At 41.0% G+C, this 16,552-nt stretch overlaps 1 protein-coding gene across 1 annotated transcript in view; it reads right to left on the minus strand.

Moving 5' to 3' along the window:
• The window catches only part of PARD3B (par-3 family cell polarity regulator beta), a gene marked incomplete at its 5' end in the record, with an annotated part of 291,514 nt that overhangs the window by 66,663 nt on the left and 208,299 nt on the right, over positions 1–16,552 (minus strand). Inside the window, one exon of the mRNA XM_009582067.1 lies at positions 13,449–13,745. Within this exon, the coding sequence (XP_009580362.1) occupies positions 13,449–13,745 (297 nt within the window). The remainder of the gene's footprint in view (positions 1–13,448; positions 13,746–16,552) is intronic.

Raw genomic sequence — 16,552 nt, forward strand, 5'->3', positions numbered from 1 at the left:
TCCCTGGAGATATTTAAAAGACGTGTAGATGTGGTGCTTAGGGACATGGTTTAGCGGTGGACTTGGCACTGTTAGGTTAACGGTCAGACTTGGTGATCTTAAAGGTCTTTTCCAACCTAAACGATTCTATGATTCTAGGTATGGCAAAAAAGCTCAAGTTACAGTAATCTGGCTGTGAAACTAGTAAGTATAAAACAGAAAAGAAAACATCACTTCATCATTCTTTCAGGGAGAACCAGGCAGGGGAATCAGTTCCAATTTCCCACCTCAGTCAACAGAAATTTTGTCACTTTGATGGAAACAGGACTTGCACATCAGTCTTCTTTCTGAGCAGCAGATACAAATCCACATGCTATCATTTGCTTTTCAAATTGTGCAACATAAATTTACAAGTTCTACCTTATGTAACTATACCAATGACACAATTTGTACTTTAAAAAAATGTCAGATCCAACATATTGCTTTGGCCTCTCATGCAAGGTTGCAGATTTTCATGTTTTCCAGAACATCATACCTGTTGATTCTTACAAAGATATGTCCCATTAAGTTCCAGGCATGCTATGTTACCGGAAATAAGACAGGATACGATATGAAACCATTAATGATTTCATCTGTTCTTGTATCCTTTTATGTACTGTGGCAACTGCTGCGATCTTATCATACACAGTGACTGTCACATATTACTACCTACATCTACAGAAATGAAGCATCCACTACCAAATTTATGTGTTTATCTAAACCCAGATGTGAACTGTCACTTTTCTTCCCAGTAAACACACATTCACATTTGTTACCTGTAAATCGATCCGTTGTTTCCTGATCCATTTTAAAGAAATGTGTTGTCATGGTTTAGCCCCAGCCAGCAACTAAGCCCCACCCAGCCGCTTGCTCACTCCCCCCCAGTGGGATGGGGGAGAGAAACAGAAGGGTAAAAGTGAGAAAACCCGTGGGTTGAGATAAAGACAGTTTAATAGGTAAAGCAAAAGCTGCGCACGCAAGCAAAGCAAAACAAAGAATTCATTCACTCCTTCCCATCGGCAGGCAGGTGTTCAGCCATCTCCAGGAAAGCAGGGCTCCATCACACGTAACGGTTACTTGGGAAGACAAACGCCATCACTCCAAACGTCCCCCCCTTCCTCCTTCTTCCCCCCAGCTTCATATGCTGAGCGTGACGTCATATGGTATGGAATATCCCTTTGGTCAGTTGGGGTCAGCTGTCTCGGCTGTGTCCCCTCCCAGCTTTTCGTGCACCCCCAGCCTGCTCGCTGGTGGGGTGGGGTGAGGACCAGACAAGGCCTTGACTCTGTGTCAGGACTGCTCAGCAGAAATGAAAACATCCCTGTGTTATCAACACTGTTTCCAGCACAAATCCAAAACATAGCCCCATACTAGCTGCTATGAAGAAAATTTACTCTGTCCCAGCCAAACCAGCACACATTTTCTTAAAGGTCTGGAGCCATCGCTGTGTTACTCAAGCACAACAGTGGGTCTTATGTAGAACTGAAGGGAGCTGTGCTGATTCAGTGCCTGTAGCTTCCTTTTAGATATAAGCACTAAGTATTGTTAGTAGAGAACCGGACCCACGAGTGAGTGATCTCATCCCAAACAAGGGCCCATGAACCTTACATAATCTATTTTGTTTATGCCACACTTTAAACAATGCATATTTTGAATCTTTTCTGAGAAACAGCATTTTTCTTGGCACGATTTTCAATTTCCACCCACTTGGAAGAGCAGGTGTCTTTGTGTATCATTTCTCAACCCTGGGAATAAAGAAAACATTTAGAAAACATGTTAAAATTGTTTTCCTAAAGTCAGGGGACATTAATTTAAGGTTCCATGGGCATTATAGAAGAACAGACCTCCACTATAAATGCACTGAGCTAGTAGAAACACTGAGACAAAGCATTCAGAAGATATGAGACCTCAGTATCTCTACCAGCCAAAGACTGAACACTGGTAATCTTATTCCTGGAGGCAGGTTTTAACACAAAAGAGAAATTAACATCTATCTATGCATTAGAGTCTTGAAAAGAAAAACAACAGAACAATGAAGCTGCTCAGACATCTGGTATATTTGCCATAGCTAATAGTAATGAGATAGTAGGCAGAGTGCAGATTAAAGGAGAAAAGGTATGAAGGAATATTGTTAATCATTTCCGAAGCCATACAGACATGTAAAAAACCACCAGTACTCAGACTAATGAGTCTAAATTTTGGGAGGAATTCTCAAGCACTTATCATATTTAGATTGATAATCTATTTGTAACAGCACTCAAAGAAAGAGAATTAGACTTCTGCCTATTCAGTTTTGGAGCCAGAACATGTCACTAAGTGCAAGAGACTTTTCAAGCTCTATAGCAAAGAGGTCAAAGCATCACCACTGATGCAGACACTGGTATTTACAGAGAAAAAGAGGAAAAGATCAGTCCCTCCCCCCCAGTCTCCTTTACTCTCCCTCTCTGAAGCAGCTGCTGCTTAAACATCGCCATTGTATATAGAAGCACAAAATAATTGCCTCCTGGTTTTTTTCAAATCACGGACAGGAACAGCAGAAGATGTTAAAGGAAGAAAACAACACCTTATTCAGGTGAAGGACTGCAGACTGTCTGCTTCTAATTTGTGTACTAACTATCAATAACAATTAGGAGCAGGTTTATTGCTCTGATGTTGTTCCCCAACCCTCCTCCACAACCTCACACCCCTTTGTCATGTTACGGAAGTATCTGCTGATATGTAAAGCAAGGGCTCCAGCCACAGAAGGCTCCTCTGTCATTACCCAAGAGCAGAGCAGAAGCAATCCAGGTCTCCTGGTTAGCAGCACACTTACAGCATACAAGTGCTCAATTAAAGCAGTCCTTTCAGGCAATTATTGACCATTATGGTGACTCAGGCATAGAAAATAGTTGCCCCCTCCCCACAAGACAGACCACACTTTGAACGTGGTCTGAAGGTGCATTATTGCTTACTTCCCTCTGAAGGTGCATTATTGCTTACTTTTTAATTGCCAGGCCATGTACAACACTTGCATTAGAAACATGTTCTATGCTTAAACTTACAGGCCAGTCTCAAAATAATTGTTTTCCATGCATTTTATGTAAATACCATAACGATCATTTGCTGTTGATTCCCATTTACAAGGTAATAACCATATCCATGTCTAAGTAGGCATCAAAGCCTAAGGGCAGAAGTGTTCATAACAGATAAACTCCACAGCTGAAGGACACGTTCTAGCTAATACTGGTTTGAGAAGAAATGCCCCTAAGATACTATTAGGCTGAAAAATTTTATTTAAGATTAAAATTTTAAGTGAATGAAGAAATTAAACTATAAATATAGGTCGAAGACTGCACAATAAGACGATGTCTGAAATGTTAAAACATTAGTTGGCTCTTTCTTGTTTCTCCTCACTGCTTCCAAGTCCCTGGAGGGAAGGGGCTAGCAACCTCCCAGAGTGCAGATTCAAGAGAGGACTATGACACTGGAAAGCTGTCACACTGACCTACTGCTACACAAGTAGGAAACTGGAGAGAAACAAGGAGGGGGGGGTGGAAAAAAAAAATCAAGAGGACATTTATTGCTTTACAAGTATGTTACATTTATTTCATTTTTAGCACTTTTTAAAGGTATCTCACACTCACTCCTCTTGCATCTTTTTTATCACGAGTTGTTTTTTGTTTCTCTCTTGAGCTTGGTGGAATGAAAAAATGAAGGCAGCTACCTGTTTTGCAGACAACTGCAGAGTATAAAATCTTTCATGCAATCACTCTCCACTGCTTTCTAAAAATGGCCTCCAGACACCAAGGACAAGTTAGTGACAAAAAAAGATAACCAGTATGGTTATCTGAAGCAACATCATTTTCTCACATCCCTCTGTCCTAATGAAAGACCTCACTTTCTCTCAGATGCAGGCCACAATGTAGCTTAAGACAAGTTATTTATTTCTTTTTCTGTGACAGTCTAACATCACTCTCCACAAAATAGTCACAATTCTCTTAGACCATCCCAAGATCAATACTGATACCTTGATCAATGTCAACAAATGTTCTGCTGCCGCATGGCCTGCCAGAGAAACTGCTCCTTAGCCACAGTACAGCGGACTCCATACGGTGCCACGTCTCCTTGCGGGGATGTAAGGACAGTCACAGAGGTTCAGAGTATATACCAACTTAACTACATCAGAAGACTTGAGCTGATGAAACAATAAACTATTTCTTGCCTAACTATGACCCTTCGGATTACTGTCTGTGCCAGTGGACTTGTGATCATGGATTGAAAAATAGCACATTTTAGAGTGTCATCGACTGTATCCTCTGCACAGCTGTCAGACAATAATCACAATTATTCTCTTTTTATTCAGCATCCTGTTGCCTATTAAGCCATTTCCATCACATCTCATCAGTCCTCCCAATATTTTTGCTAGCACAATATTGAGTGATTTTCAGCTTTTCAAACAACATCAATTCTTACAGTTTTCTGCTAACTGAAAGACCTGGTTCGTGCTTCCGCCTCTACTTGCTATCAGCAATGCTGCTTACTAAGTAACGTTGCTGCTTACTGGGTAACGTTTCACCACTGGCATCTTGACACAAGCAGGGAGCAAGGTCCTGGACTCTTTAGGAGCAGTCGTTTTATCCTGCTATTAGATGCTTGAACCCTCCATGAGAAGGTTCCCATCAACTAATTCTGAGGTCAGATCTGTGGCCCCATTAGAGATTTTGTATCTTATTATGTTGAGAGCTAAGTCACTCAGTGGAACAGAAGAATTAAGATTAGCAGAAAAAACTTAAAGATCTGCCAGTGTAAACCCCAGGTAAACTGGGACTGCAGAAAAACCAGTGTATAAACAATCTTCTCAAAATATGGCAAAAATTCCCTACATCTTACGGATGCATAGAGACAACAGTTTCCACTGTAAGGTTTCCACCACACATTTAAGCTGTATGAGCACCACACAGATCTAAGCACTTTGCCTAGACACGAGCAGTCATGCTGGAAAACCCTACCAGAGCTCCTGCGTTGTTCCTGGTGGCAGCATAACCTGGCAATGCTGGTAGGTCTGAGGTGTGCCCGACGGTTCCCTGTGCTGCAGGCATCTCAACTGGTGTAAGAGTTTGTCCTGGGAACTGAGAAAACTGATCGACTGTTCATTTTGAGAACGTATGAGAAACTCTGGGATGCCAGCTGAAGACTCTCAGGACTCAGTTATGCTCCTCACTGCTTAATGGAGAGGGGGGCTGGGGATTGCTTTACCTGTAGCTCAGAGGAACGTGTTAGCACAGGTCCCACAGACCTTGGATAACCTCGAACAGAAGTAAAGACATTTCTCATGGCTCCAGTCAGTCTATGTCCATCTTCCCTGTCACATCTAAGAGTTACTTCTTCATCCTTCTTAGACAGGTATCACTGCTGTCTCAACTGGAACTACTCAGCATTTTGAAGCAGTCCGGTGATAGCCCTTTTTTCCCTCTCCTCCAAACTGAACCCTTTGTCCATTACTTTAAGATTTCTGGGAAAGGATTCTTTGCCTCCCACTAAACTTTGCCTACTTTTTAAAAACAGTTTGACCAGAAGCCACTAATTTATCTCAACAAAGTCAGGACAGAACTTGCTGTGATCTCATGTCATCACCTGGAGCCTGAACATACAGATGCTCACACACATGAGTTGGTCTATGCTCCTCATGTCCAACCTCTTCCACCTCCAAAAAAGACAGATTCTTAGTATGTGCAGACCTAAAAGTCTAGCACAACAAAATCCCATACCCTCATCTACTGGTCAGTTTTACTAAACCAAGATTATCTCGACAATGAAAGAAAGAATCCCTTTCCTCCATTTAACTAGTAGCAGCTAGGAAAAAAAACTAGGAGTTTTTGAAAGCCATGGCTTGGATAGAGTGCGAGCTCCCTGAGGTCAGCACTGTTGATTCATCTTACACTGGGCTACACAGCAAAGCTTGCACAAGGCCAAGTCACCAGGCCTTTCTCTGGAACTACTTGCACATCCAGAAGCTAGGAAACGGTAAGTACTGTGTCGGGAAGCTGGGGGAAAACCAGCAGATAGTTAACAAAAAGATTGGGAACTGGGCTGAGAGAAAGGGAAAACAAAAGACAAACAAACAGTTTCTTGGCAAAGGACTTGCTGGAAGGACAAGCCTCACAACTGTGAGCAGCATAACGACCTGCTGCTTGTTGTTTCTCTTAAATCAGGGAAATGGGACTAGGTTAACATTCATCATTTAGCCAGAATTGCAGTACAGAATAAAGCTGACTGAAAACACACCTTTTTTTTTTTTCTTAGCTAGAGCAAGTCTGTAAGGCTAATGATGGGGCGAAAGAGACTCATTCTGACAGAAGACAACCTCGAGCAATGAAAAGCTGGGCATTTTGAAAACCCTAAAGTACATGAAGTTGAACGGACTACTGGAGAGTAGTGGGAAAATAGAACGACATCAGATTTAACCAAGTCCCTTACACTTTAATTAAAATAAGATTTAGCAATTTTATTTAAGATTACCAAATTCTCAGAGGAAAAGCATTTGTCTGTCTGTACTGCTACTAGATAACTATTAATTAGGAAGAATAAAACACAGTACACAATGCTACATCTATCCATCCATGCTGCATATCCAGTAAGGTAGATTTCCTTGTTCAAGGAAAATATCCTAGTTACATTGCTTGCCTTCTAAATGGAAATACCACACGCTATTAGGGTTTGCACTTTAAGTATGGAAGTGACTGGCCTATAAACAAGATTTTAACAGCTTCTCTTTTGAACAACTCTGTTTAATTAATCTTCAGCCATTAGCCATTCATTTAAAATGCCACTTACGAAATCTTAATTTTGCACATTATCAGCTGGTTCACAAATAGCTATCTATGAGCAGCAGTGTAATGATCTCCCTCTCTCTTTCTTGGAGCTTACCAGCCCTACAGTCAATTCTGGCTTCTTAACTGACCACACACACATTTAAAATAAATGGTGTTTTGTTAAAAAAATACTGTGCAGAGAAAAGTTAATGCATACACACATTATTCTGCTGCTGATTAAAGGAGCAAGTATGAGCTTTTGGTCAAACAACATCCTGCATAAGATAGAATTTAGCATCTCTTGCTCACACTAGGAAATACGCTATGGCAGGAACACATGCAAGGCCATATGATTTCATTCCAGCTGCATGGACGATCTCATTTTGTCTTTATTTGTATATTTAAGAGGCTGACAACACCATCTGCATTTCACTCTGTATCCTCTGGTATGGTCTCATCTTCCAGTAACAGACCTGCTCTTTCTCCAGGGATCTATCTTTTGCATTTGCATCCAAATGACTGGAAGAATGGGACATTACCAATAAACAGGCAGAATTAACGTAAAATAATTCCATGCAATAATATATCACATAAGAAAAGACAGGGCTGGAGGGGAAAAAAACCCAAAAACCTGAATGCATACGATTGCTTAACACAGCTGCCAAAACTCAGGCTCACCAGCATCTGCAGCAGGACAGTCACAAGGGAGTTGTGGGAGTGCAGTATATAAAATTTTACACATCTGTCAATAAGTGAGGTGATCCAAATGCAAACCCTAGCAGGCAGGATGCACGCAGGCAGATTTGTGACTATTCCAGACAGAATTTATTTCTGCTGAAGAATGCATGGCCTCGAACAAGCATGCACACATTACATGGCAGCGGCAGCTCTGCTCCGGTAAAAGTTTGACAATTTCCTTCTGTTTAGACATGCTCTAAAATGCTCTGGGGTTTCCACGAGAAGTGAACGATAGGGCTAGGGTCCCAAAGTTGGAAGGATCTGGATGAGGGGTTCCCGGGAAATAGCACTTTGAACTCCATCTGTAAAGTAGTTTTTCTTTAATGCTACCCGTAGATTTTTTTTTTCCCCATGTAGGTGGGAAATAGAACCAAGGCTCATTTAAATATATCTCAGGAGGTCCAGGTACTCAACATTTTCCCTAGTTAGCATAATGAGTATGCAGTACCTATTTGTCCTTTCTGAGGAAGAAAACCGCAAATAGTATCAGGAACAAAAAACACAGTACAAGTGTAACTCCAGTGGCACAATTTCCACTCCTGTGGAACTGGTGGGCAAAGGGGTTTCTGGACTGCCCTGCTCCCACGAGCAGGACGCTCTACTGAGAGCCCCCAGGAACCACTGAACCTCTGCTGTACTTGCCAATGCCAGTTAGATTTCTGACAACAGTTAAGTTCGATCAGCCAGGAAGGACAGTAAGCTGCCAAACATTAAGTTTCTGTTTTAACATTATGGGAACAGTGACCGGATTGCAGCCAAAGGTTCGGAAGACCTCACGGTACGTTTCAGAAAAAATAAATTCCAGAGGTAAAGGAGTCAGAGGACAGTCTCAGGAGGCATAGGGTAGTAAAGGACAGGGAAACAGCGTAGATGATTTTAGGACACCAAGCAGAAGAGGCTATGTGGTAAGAGAGAGCGCATGGCTTACTCGTACTAGCCATGCTTCGTAAATCAAAATATTTCAATGCATGACCATAATTCTCTTTCCAGTGTAACACAAGGTATAGTGGCAAAGGGTATGTAGGTATTACACAGCCTCATTCAATTTCTACCTTGCCTCCACAGTATCCATCTTGAAGAATAACCATCCCTGAGTAAAGGACCATCCACTCCTAGAGCAGTGGATTGCTTTTTTGCTATTCAGTGATAAAAAGTGTCGTAGATGGATGCACAGTGAGCAATGCCAACTGTACTTTGTACTAAGAACAAGAAAACTTCAGTTTCTGGCTGACTAGAAATATAGGGCTAAGTAACATACCTGGGCAACCCTAACTTGCCCTTTTTTAACAAAGCCTCTTCTGTTCAGCTCTGGATTCCTATGGTCTTGGATTGAGCAGGATGGGAACAACCTACACCTGCCCAAAAGACAAGCATTTAGCCTGCTTTTTAGTAAAAAAATGCTCCCTTTGCTAAATTTCAAAACTCTGGACCCTTTTTACTCTCCTCTCAGGCTTACACATAGCTTACATTTGCCATTTAGTTTCTCAGGACACACACAGTAATTTTTCCATTTGATCCTTTCCAGGTAGAGGCAGACTGCCCAATGTCTTGCCCCTCTCTCTCATGACTCTGGCCAGCTCTGAGGGTGGGATGCGAGGGGCAGAGTTAGGGTTGCGCAGAGGTATGGGCTTCATTTCCCCACTTTCAACTTTGTATGCTGCTAGATTGAACATTCTGGAAGAGTGCAAGTTTCCATAAGGAAACTTTCACCCTGTAGTAAGGAAGATCCATTTTTCAATTAATTAATTAACATTGTAGAGTATAAGATCTTGCACAGTGCGACCCAACATAGCATCTCCAAAAATGGAAAGCTGGATCAGACTGGGGCTTTGGACTCTACTCCTATGTAATAAAACAGTGTTGGGTTTTTTGTTAGTATTTTTTTAAATCTGCAACAAGATACAGCTCTGAATCTATTCTCGCTAAACAAAGGAAAACTGTATTCATTTTTGTCAGACCAGCACTTTGAAATTCCCCAAGATAAGACACATAAATAAATGAAAAATTATACTTGGCAATGAGTTTGGCATCAGACTTTAAATGTTTCATAGTTCTGGGCTGAGGAAATAAGTTGAGCAAAGTCTCTAGAACCTTTCCGGAGATGTACTCGGGGTGTTTGGATATACTTGACAGCACCATGTTCAAGGGAAGAAAAAAGAGGAAATTGCTTATTTGAAACGTGAGAAAGGGTTGCACCATGTGACATGCCTGACATTTAAGTGATAATAGCGTTGTGCATATGCTCTTTTGGCTTTGGTCTGACACCTAGGCTTTGACATGTCATAGCACTGTCACGGTACAGCCTTGATGACTAAACTCAGAGAGATGTGACTTACCACTTGTTTCAGGAACATATGGGCCACAGATCACCCAGACTCTGCCACAGGCTGGGGAAACATACAGCATCTCAGGCAAAGACCCTGCGAGTTCCCCAGCTGCACAAGGTGGCTGTGCAGGCTGCACCATCCTTTGGGATGCCATTTGCATTACAGAAAATTGTGGCTAATTAGAAATAAACAGAAAAATGCTTGATTTACAAAGAAATGTGTGATTTTGCCAGCTCATTTTTTTTTCACTCTCTTTAACTTAACATTCACAGAATACACCGATCATGCTAATGCTTTCGCTATATTCATTAATAAGGACAATTTACATTTATATAGCACCTCTCTCAGTTAAGAATCCCAAAGCTTTCAGCAAAATATACACAAAAAATTACATCTATTGCACTGAATATAGTCATCGTTGGAATGAAAATCAACAATTGTGAAGCAGTGCAGAAGAACGTTACACAACAGTTGCAAATGAGACACAAAGCAAACCCCCAAAAACCCCAAAGCAAAAACCGCTGAGATGCCAGATGCAATTGTAGATAAGGGGATGTTAGTATGCAAAGAGCCATGTGCAGCAGGTCTGCATGTGCCCTGAGGAGCAGTGCTTGGAGGCAGCAAACATACTTCATAATGATTAAAACAACAGACTTCATACATGTGCAGCCCATTGCTTTTCTGAATACTGAGGGAGATTCTCAGTTTAAACTGCGAATCTACTGAGAAGAATGAACCAGGAACACTTGATGGATTCTGGTGATGAGAAAGGGGAAGATGAGTAAGCGTACGCAAATTGTGAACAGCACTTATCTGACCACTAAGCTTCTTACTTTACAAATGGCCTCCAAGTTTTAAAAGGCATTAATTATGTTAATACATTCTTCTGCAAAAATAAAATAAAATAAAAATGAACTTCTTGTTTCAAATAATGAGTTTTAATTCTCTGTCATAATGACACATAACTGGAATTCCCAGACCAAAATGAAATAATCTATTCTCTCCGTGTTCAAATCCCCCTTCTACCCCAAAATCCATTTACTTTAGTCACTGATCAAGTCTCCACACACTATATTACAAGTTGAGAGTCAGAGGTGGGAGAAAAAGCCATCCATCTAAAGTAAAATTAATAGGAAAACTTTGAGAGAGAGCATGCATGCGTTAGCAAGACCAAAGCATGAGCTATTACATGACAAATGTGTTGATAAATGTTCAGCCCTGCAAACATAAAATAACTTTGGTTTGCCTAATAAGCATCCATTCTAGCCCTTTCCCATCATTTTGAGGCAGACAAGGTAGTTTTCATACTTGACCCTTGAAAGCAGATTTGGTTTTGTAATTAACGTGTTATCCAGGGATTTTTCCTTCCACATCTCCTTCTCCTTTCGATACTCTCCCTCTAGCACAGAAAGATTTCCTTGCCTGAAGTTGCCACTATATTCAACAACTGCTGGCTGAGACCTCACGACCCACTGCATAAATTCACATAAAATTATTCACGTTTGGCACATTTTTGCTGGCGAATAACAACCACCTTTTTGTCTCTGAGACAAAGGAAAGAAAGATTTAAAAAAAGAACAAAGGCAGCCTAATAAGAATCCCACATTTCCTATCTTTTCCTAATCTGGTTAAACAACCTCTACAAGCCTGAGAAATTCAACAAAGCGAAGTTGTTGTGGACTGTTTGTCTTTCAGTGCAGAATCAACACAGACAGAACAGCCTCTCAGCATGACTTCTGATCATGGGCTCAGATATGAGGTAACTTTTTTTGCCTGTTAGATGTTTTGGTTTTAGTTTTTCACTGAGTTACCATGCTATCATGCAATTACAGCTAAATCCACACTAAAATCCAGGATCCCAACACTGAATCCAAGCCTGGTTGGGACTTCAATCTTGTCCACATAGCAAGTCAAGAGTTCATTCAGTGTAGTTACAACCACAATACAAGCAATCAAATAAAAAAGGCCAGAGGGAAAGACTTGAGCATTTCTTTTTGCTGCATGGAAAAACAATGTATAGACCACACTTCAAAACTGATGATGTTTTTAAAATGTAAAGTTATAAAGTCCTGTTAAAACTGAAATTATGAAGCAACCTTTATGACAATATCTTACTTACTCCATTTGAGTTATATCTGTATATATTTATATTTGAAAAATATACGAACCTGAATTTAGACTCCCTCCTGCTGGGAATTCTCAGATGTTGGTTTATTGGGTTAGTATGAACTCAGTTTCTGATCCCTTCGCTATATACAAATGTTCATGTGACTTCAGTGACAACTGCCTCAAGACTTTTCTAATAAAGCAAAACCTGCTAGACGGCAAAAAGCTGTGATCACTACCTCTTATTTTACCCTCTTCACCCTTATGTAGTAGGGGAAGAGTTAAAAATATGGAAGAAAAAAATTAGCAATGTCATTACGTTTGGAAAGATCTCTACCATACTGTATTTAGGTGAAGAAGAGAGATACTTGGCCCATTCCCTGCTACAAACTTAGATTTATGTCAGAAGTGTTTTATTACTATTTATAACAATGACTCAATAGACGTTTTTAAAGTATTATGATGCCTCAAACTGAAAACACTCCTATATCTGTGCTCACATATTTCTCCAAAATTAACAAGTGTGGTATCACATAGCACAGATTGAGGCTATGGGGCGACGCTACAGATTGTAATATGAACTCAAAGCGTGAACTATTCCTCAAGTCCCCCATGTTACTCTGTCAGCTCTTCTTTTCACATAGACTTGTGTATCTTGCCTACACGCTCATACATTGGTTTGAAAAACCCAACATTGATATATTAATGCCATGATAGTAATGAAGTCTTACGTTCTTTTAGCCCCAAATTCCAGAAGCAACCAGTTTTAAAATCATCATCATGGTGGGTACATTACCAACTCAAAGGAATTTCTGTTTTCTTTTTAACCCAGGGAAAAACTTGACCATCTTTCTTTAATGCTATCAACCTGGAAGCTTGACAGTAAGGATTAAAAATTGCTCTTTCCTTCCCACTTGGTTATTGGAAAGGCTGTGAAAGGCAATCAGTCTTGTGAAGCCACACTTCACAGTCTGCATAAAAATGCCATGATTCCCAGTTCTCTCCCCAACCTAATTGAAAGCGCATAATATCACACAGCTGGGGAAAACTAAACCATAAACATATGCAATATATCATGCTATCATACAAAACCTGTTACTAATAGGCACTTGATGATCAGCAGGATCGAAAGGGATCTGAAAACAGATTATTTTTGCTGCAGGGTAAGAACTTTTCCCGATTGAAATAGGGAAAAACACTCTCTCAGCAGTGCAGAAATTGGACTAGAGTCAGTTCATTCATTCTGTTTGTGAAATATGGACTTTTCTTTAATGATTTCTGTTTGACTGCTGCCTTGCTTAGATGCTTTGGGGGTACTGCTGCAGCAAATCATGGTTTTGGTTAAGAGGAAGTCCATAGCTTTCTAGTCAGTAAATACAGGGGTTTGGGGCATCTGAACAGCCCCTCCCCCCAGCCCCAGGCTCACTCCCCACCAAGCTATCATTGTAATGCCAGGTGGCAATATTACCTGTCACCAGGAGTCTGTGGGTAGTGCTGCTTGTTTATTTTTGCATACAGTCCTTCCAAGTGCTCCCTCTCTATTGGTGCTGAAGGAGAATCACGTGGATATACAAAGGTTTCTGCTGCTGCTGGTGATGATGGCCTGTAGATGCTTGCTGCTGGATAAGCCTCTCGGAAGTGGTTTACTCTGGCATAATTTGGATCCATCTCATCATCATCAATGTCAGGCCCTCCAGGACCAGTAGAATAATCACTCAGGCCTCTCAGTTGCTTTTGCCGTAACTCCTGATGCTTTGCACCAATCCTAACAATGAAAAAGAAAGAACAAATACACAGTTGGATCTGCTTCAACAGCAACCACAGACACTGATTCATCACACAAATTTGGAGCACCAAACCCAAACCCAACTGTTTAGATCTTCCAGTACACTGTGAAACCGGTGCCAGATAAAACAAAATGGTGCATGCAGCAATTTTGTTCTTTACCTCTGGCAATCACCTCTGTAACCAAGGTTGGTCATCATTCTGATGAAAAAAATCAATGCTGAATAGTGTGGCTTTTCACAAGTGTGTATGTGTGTGTGTATGCATGTGTGTATGCATGTGTGTGTGCATGAACAGTTTAATTCTACACCTACCCTCCACTTTGCAGTTAATACACCTAACCCAATCCTGAAACTTTTTATCTAAATTAGACAGTAAAATTGTTACTGCCCCTTGGTCACTTGACCCACCTAGATTCTCCTAAATACATTAACTTGTGAAAAGTGGATTAAATGTGAACACAAATGGAGAGATGGCACAGTTGTCTCAAATCAAAGGACCACAGTTAATTTGCTGAAGATTTAATTTTTTAAAATTTTATTTTGGCTACATAAATGTGGAAATCATGCCTTATTATACAGGGGATAGGGACAAAGTAAAACAGCAAAGAAATTAATAGAAACCTGACAGAGATGAATTGGTACATATAAGTGAATTAAAGACTATTACTGGCAGTACTCCACTGTGATAAAGCCTTAAGTGATATTACAAAATGCTGCTGCTAATCAGGGCCATTGTGTAATCTCTTTGGAATAGTAAAACATATTCAGGTAAATTTCAAACTCAGCTGATATTAATGATTCAACATTCATGCTGGAGGAAAAAAAACCTATAGCAAGGCTCTGTGAGCGTGCAACTTCTGTTAACTGCTCAGCTACCCTTCAACACAGCATAATTAAATGCAGTGAGATGGATCTGGCAGAATGCTGACCACAGTACGTAATAAATAGCATTTACAGAAAATAACGGAGCATGGAGGAAAAAACAAAGAAGGGAAGACAGATACAGAGATGCAGTGCCGCCTGACAGAAGTAGTCAACATGTGCTGTTGACTGTATCTGAAGTACAGCAGCAGTGTAGAAAGAACAGTTTAATTTGTACCATAGAAGAATAAGTAAAAAGGGTCTAGCAGACTTGGTTACCCCAGTAAAGTATAATGGCCTCAGGACTCTGCAGAGTGAAAAATGAAGATGTTCTGGAGAAAGTCTTTAAAAGACATGGAGAAAATTGTTCCCCTAAAGAAACAGATGAGCACATTGGGAGCTTCCAGTCTGACAGACAGGAGCTATTAAGTGCAGAATGGGATTCATACCGTTTATTTTGCTTCATTAGAATTGTATCATCAAAATAAATGCTAATACTTTTCAAATAATTTGTAGCTAAAAAGGTTCACAAATAACTCTAATGAGAACAGCATGCCTTTCTACATATATACTTGAGTACATTAATGTGTATCATGCATGCTTTCCAGTTACACCTCTCCGTTAACTGTGCTAGGACATATCTAGAGGTGATGCTAGTTTTTAACACTTAGAATGTACCATACTTTACAGCAGGATGAGCCTGCATATGATACAGTCCTTGGCAGTCGGGGGTTGCCCGCTATCCACTCTGCTTTCCCTCAGCGAAGCAGATGACCTTTCTCCTCTCCAGTACTCAAGTATCATGTGCAGCTTTGGCACCCCAGCGTAAGAAGGACTTCAAACTATTACAGTGTGTCCAGACAAGGGCGACCAAGATGCTGAAAGGTCTCGAGGGCAAGACTTAATGAGGAGCAGCTGAAGTCACTTGGTTTGTTCAGCTTGGAGAAGAGAAGCCTGAGGGGTGACCTCAACTTCCTCAAGGGGGGTGGTGGAGGGGGAGGTGCTGATCTCCTCTCTCTGGTGACCAGCGATAGGACACGAAGAAATAGCATGAACCTGCATCAGGGGAAGTTCAGATTGGACATTAGGAAAAAGTTCTTCACTGAGAGGGTGGTCGGTCCCTGCAACAGGCTCCCCAGGGAAGTGTTCACGGCAGCAAGCCTGTCAGAGTTCAAGGAGCATCTGGACGATGCTCTTAAGTCATATGATTTAGTTTTAGGTAGTCCTTCGAGGAGCAGGGAGTTGGACTTGATGATCTTTATGGGTCCCTTCCAACTTGAGATTTCTATGATTCTATGAAACATTTTAATATAAAGATTATGTGAGAGAGTATCTTCCTAGCACACCATTTCTGCTTTTCCTCAACTTCCTGATCCCAGCCTAGTTAATTCATTTTCTTTAATTTTTCTTCAGATATCATTAAAAATACTTACAAAGCTTTAATGTAATCTACTACAGCAGTTCTTAGAGATGAAAGGATGATAAGAAGAAATAAGCTACAATCCGTCTATATCCTTAACACCTCTCAGGTTTCTACACTGAGGCTTCCCAAGAATTTCTCCTTTTTTCTTTCTGGAGCTTCTTTCCCTGTACAATCACCTCCTCCTCCTGTAACCTTTACTCCACTTCTCTTTTGCTTCAGGTTTTCATGCCACACACGTTCCCTGCTTTGAATTCTGTGCTGGTTTTGGCTGGGGTAGAATTAATTTTCTTCGTAGCAGCTAGGATAGGGCTATGTTTTGGATTTGTGCTGGAAACAGTGTTGATGACACAGGGATGTTTTAATTACTGCTGAGCAGTGCTTACACACAGTCAAGGCCTTTTCTGCTTCTCACACCACCCCACCAGTGAGGAGGCTGGGGGTGCACAAGAGGTTGGGAGGGGACACAGCTGGGACAGCTGACCCCCACTGACCACAGGGACA

Source organism: Fulmarus glacialis, unplaced genomic scaffold, assembly GCF_000690835.1.
Source record: "Fulmarus glacialis isolate BGI_N327 unplaced genomic scaffold, ASM69083v1 scaffold8677, whole genome shotgun sequence".
Taxonomy (NCBI): Eukaryota; Metazoa; Chordata; class Aves; order Procellariiformes; family Procellariidae; genus Fulmarus; species Fulmarus glacialis.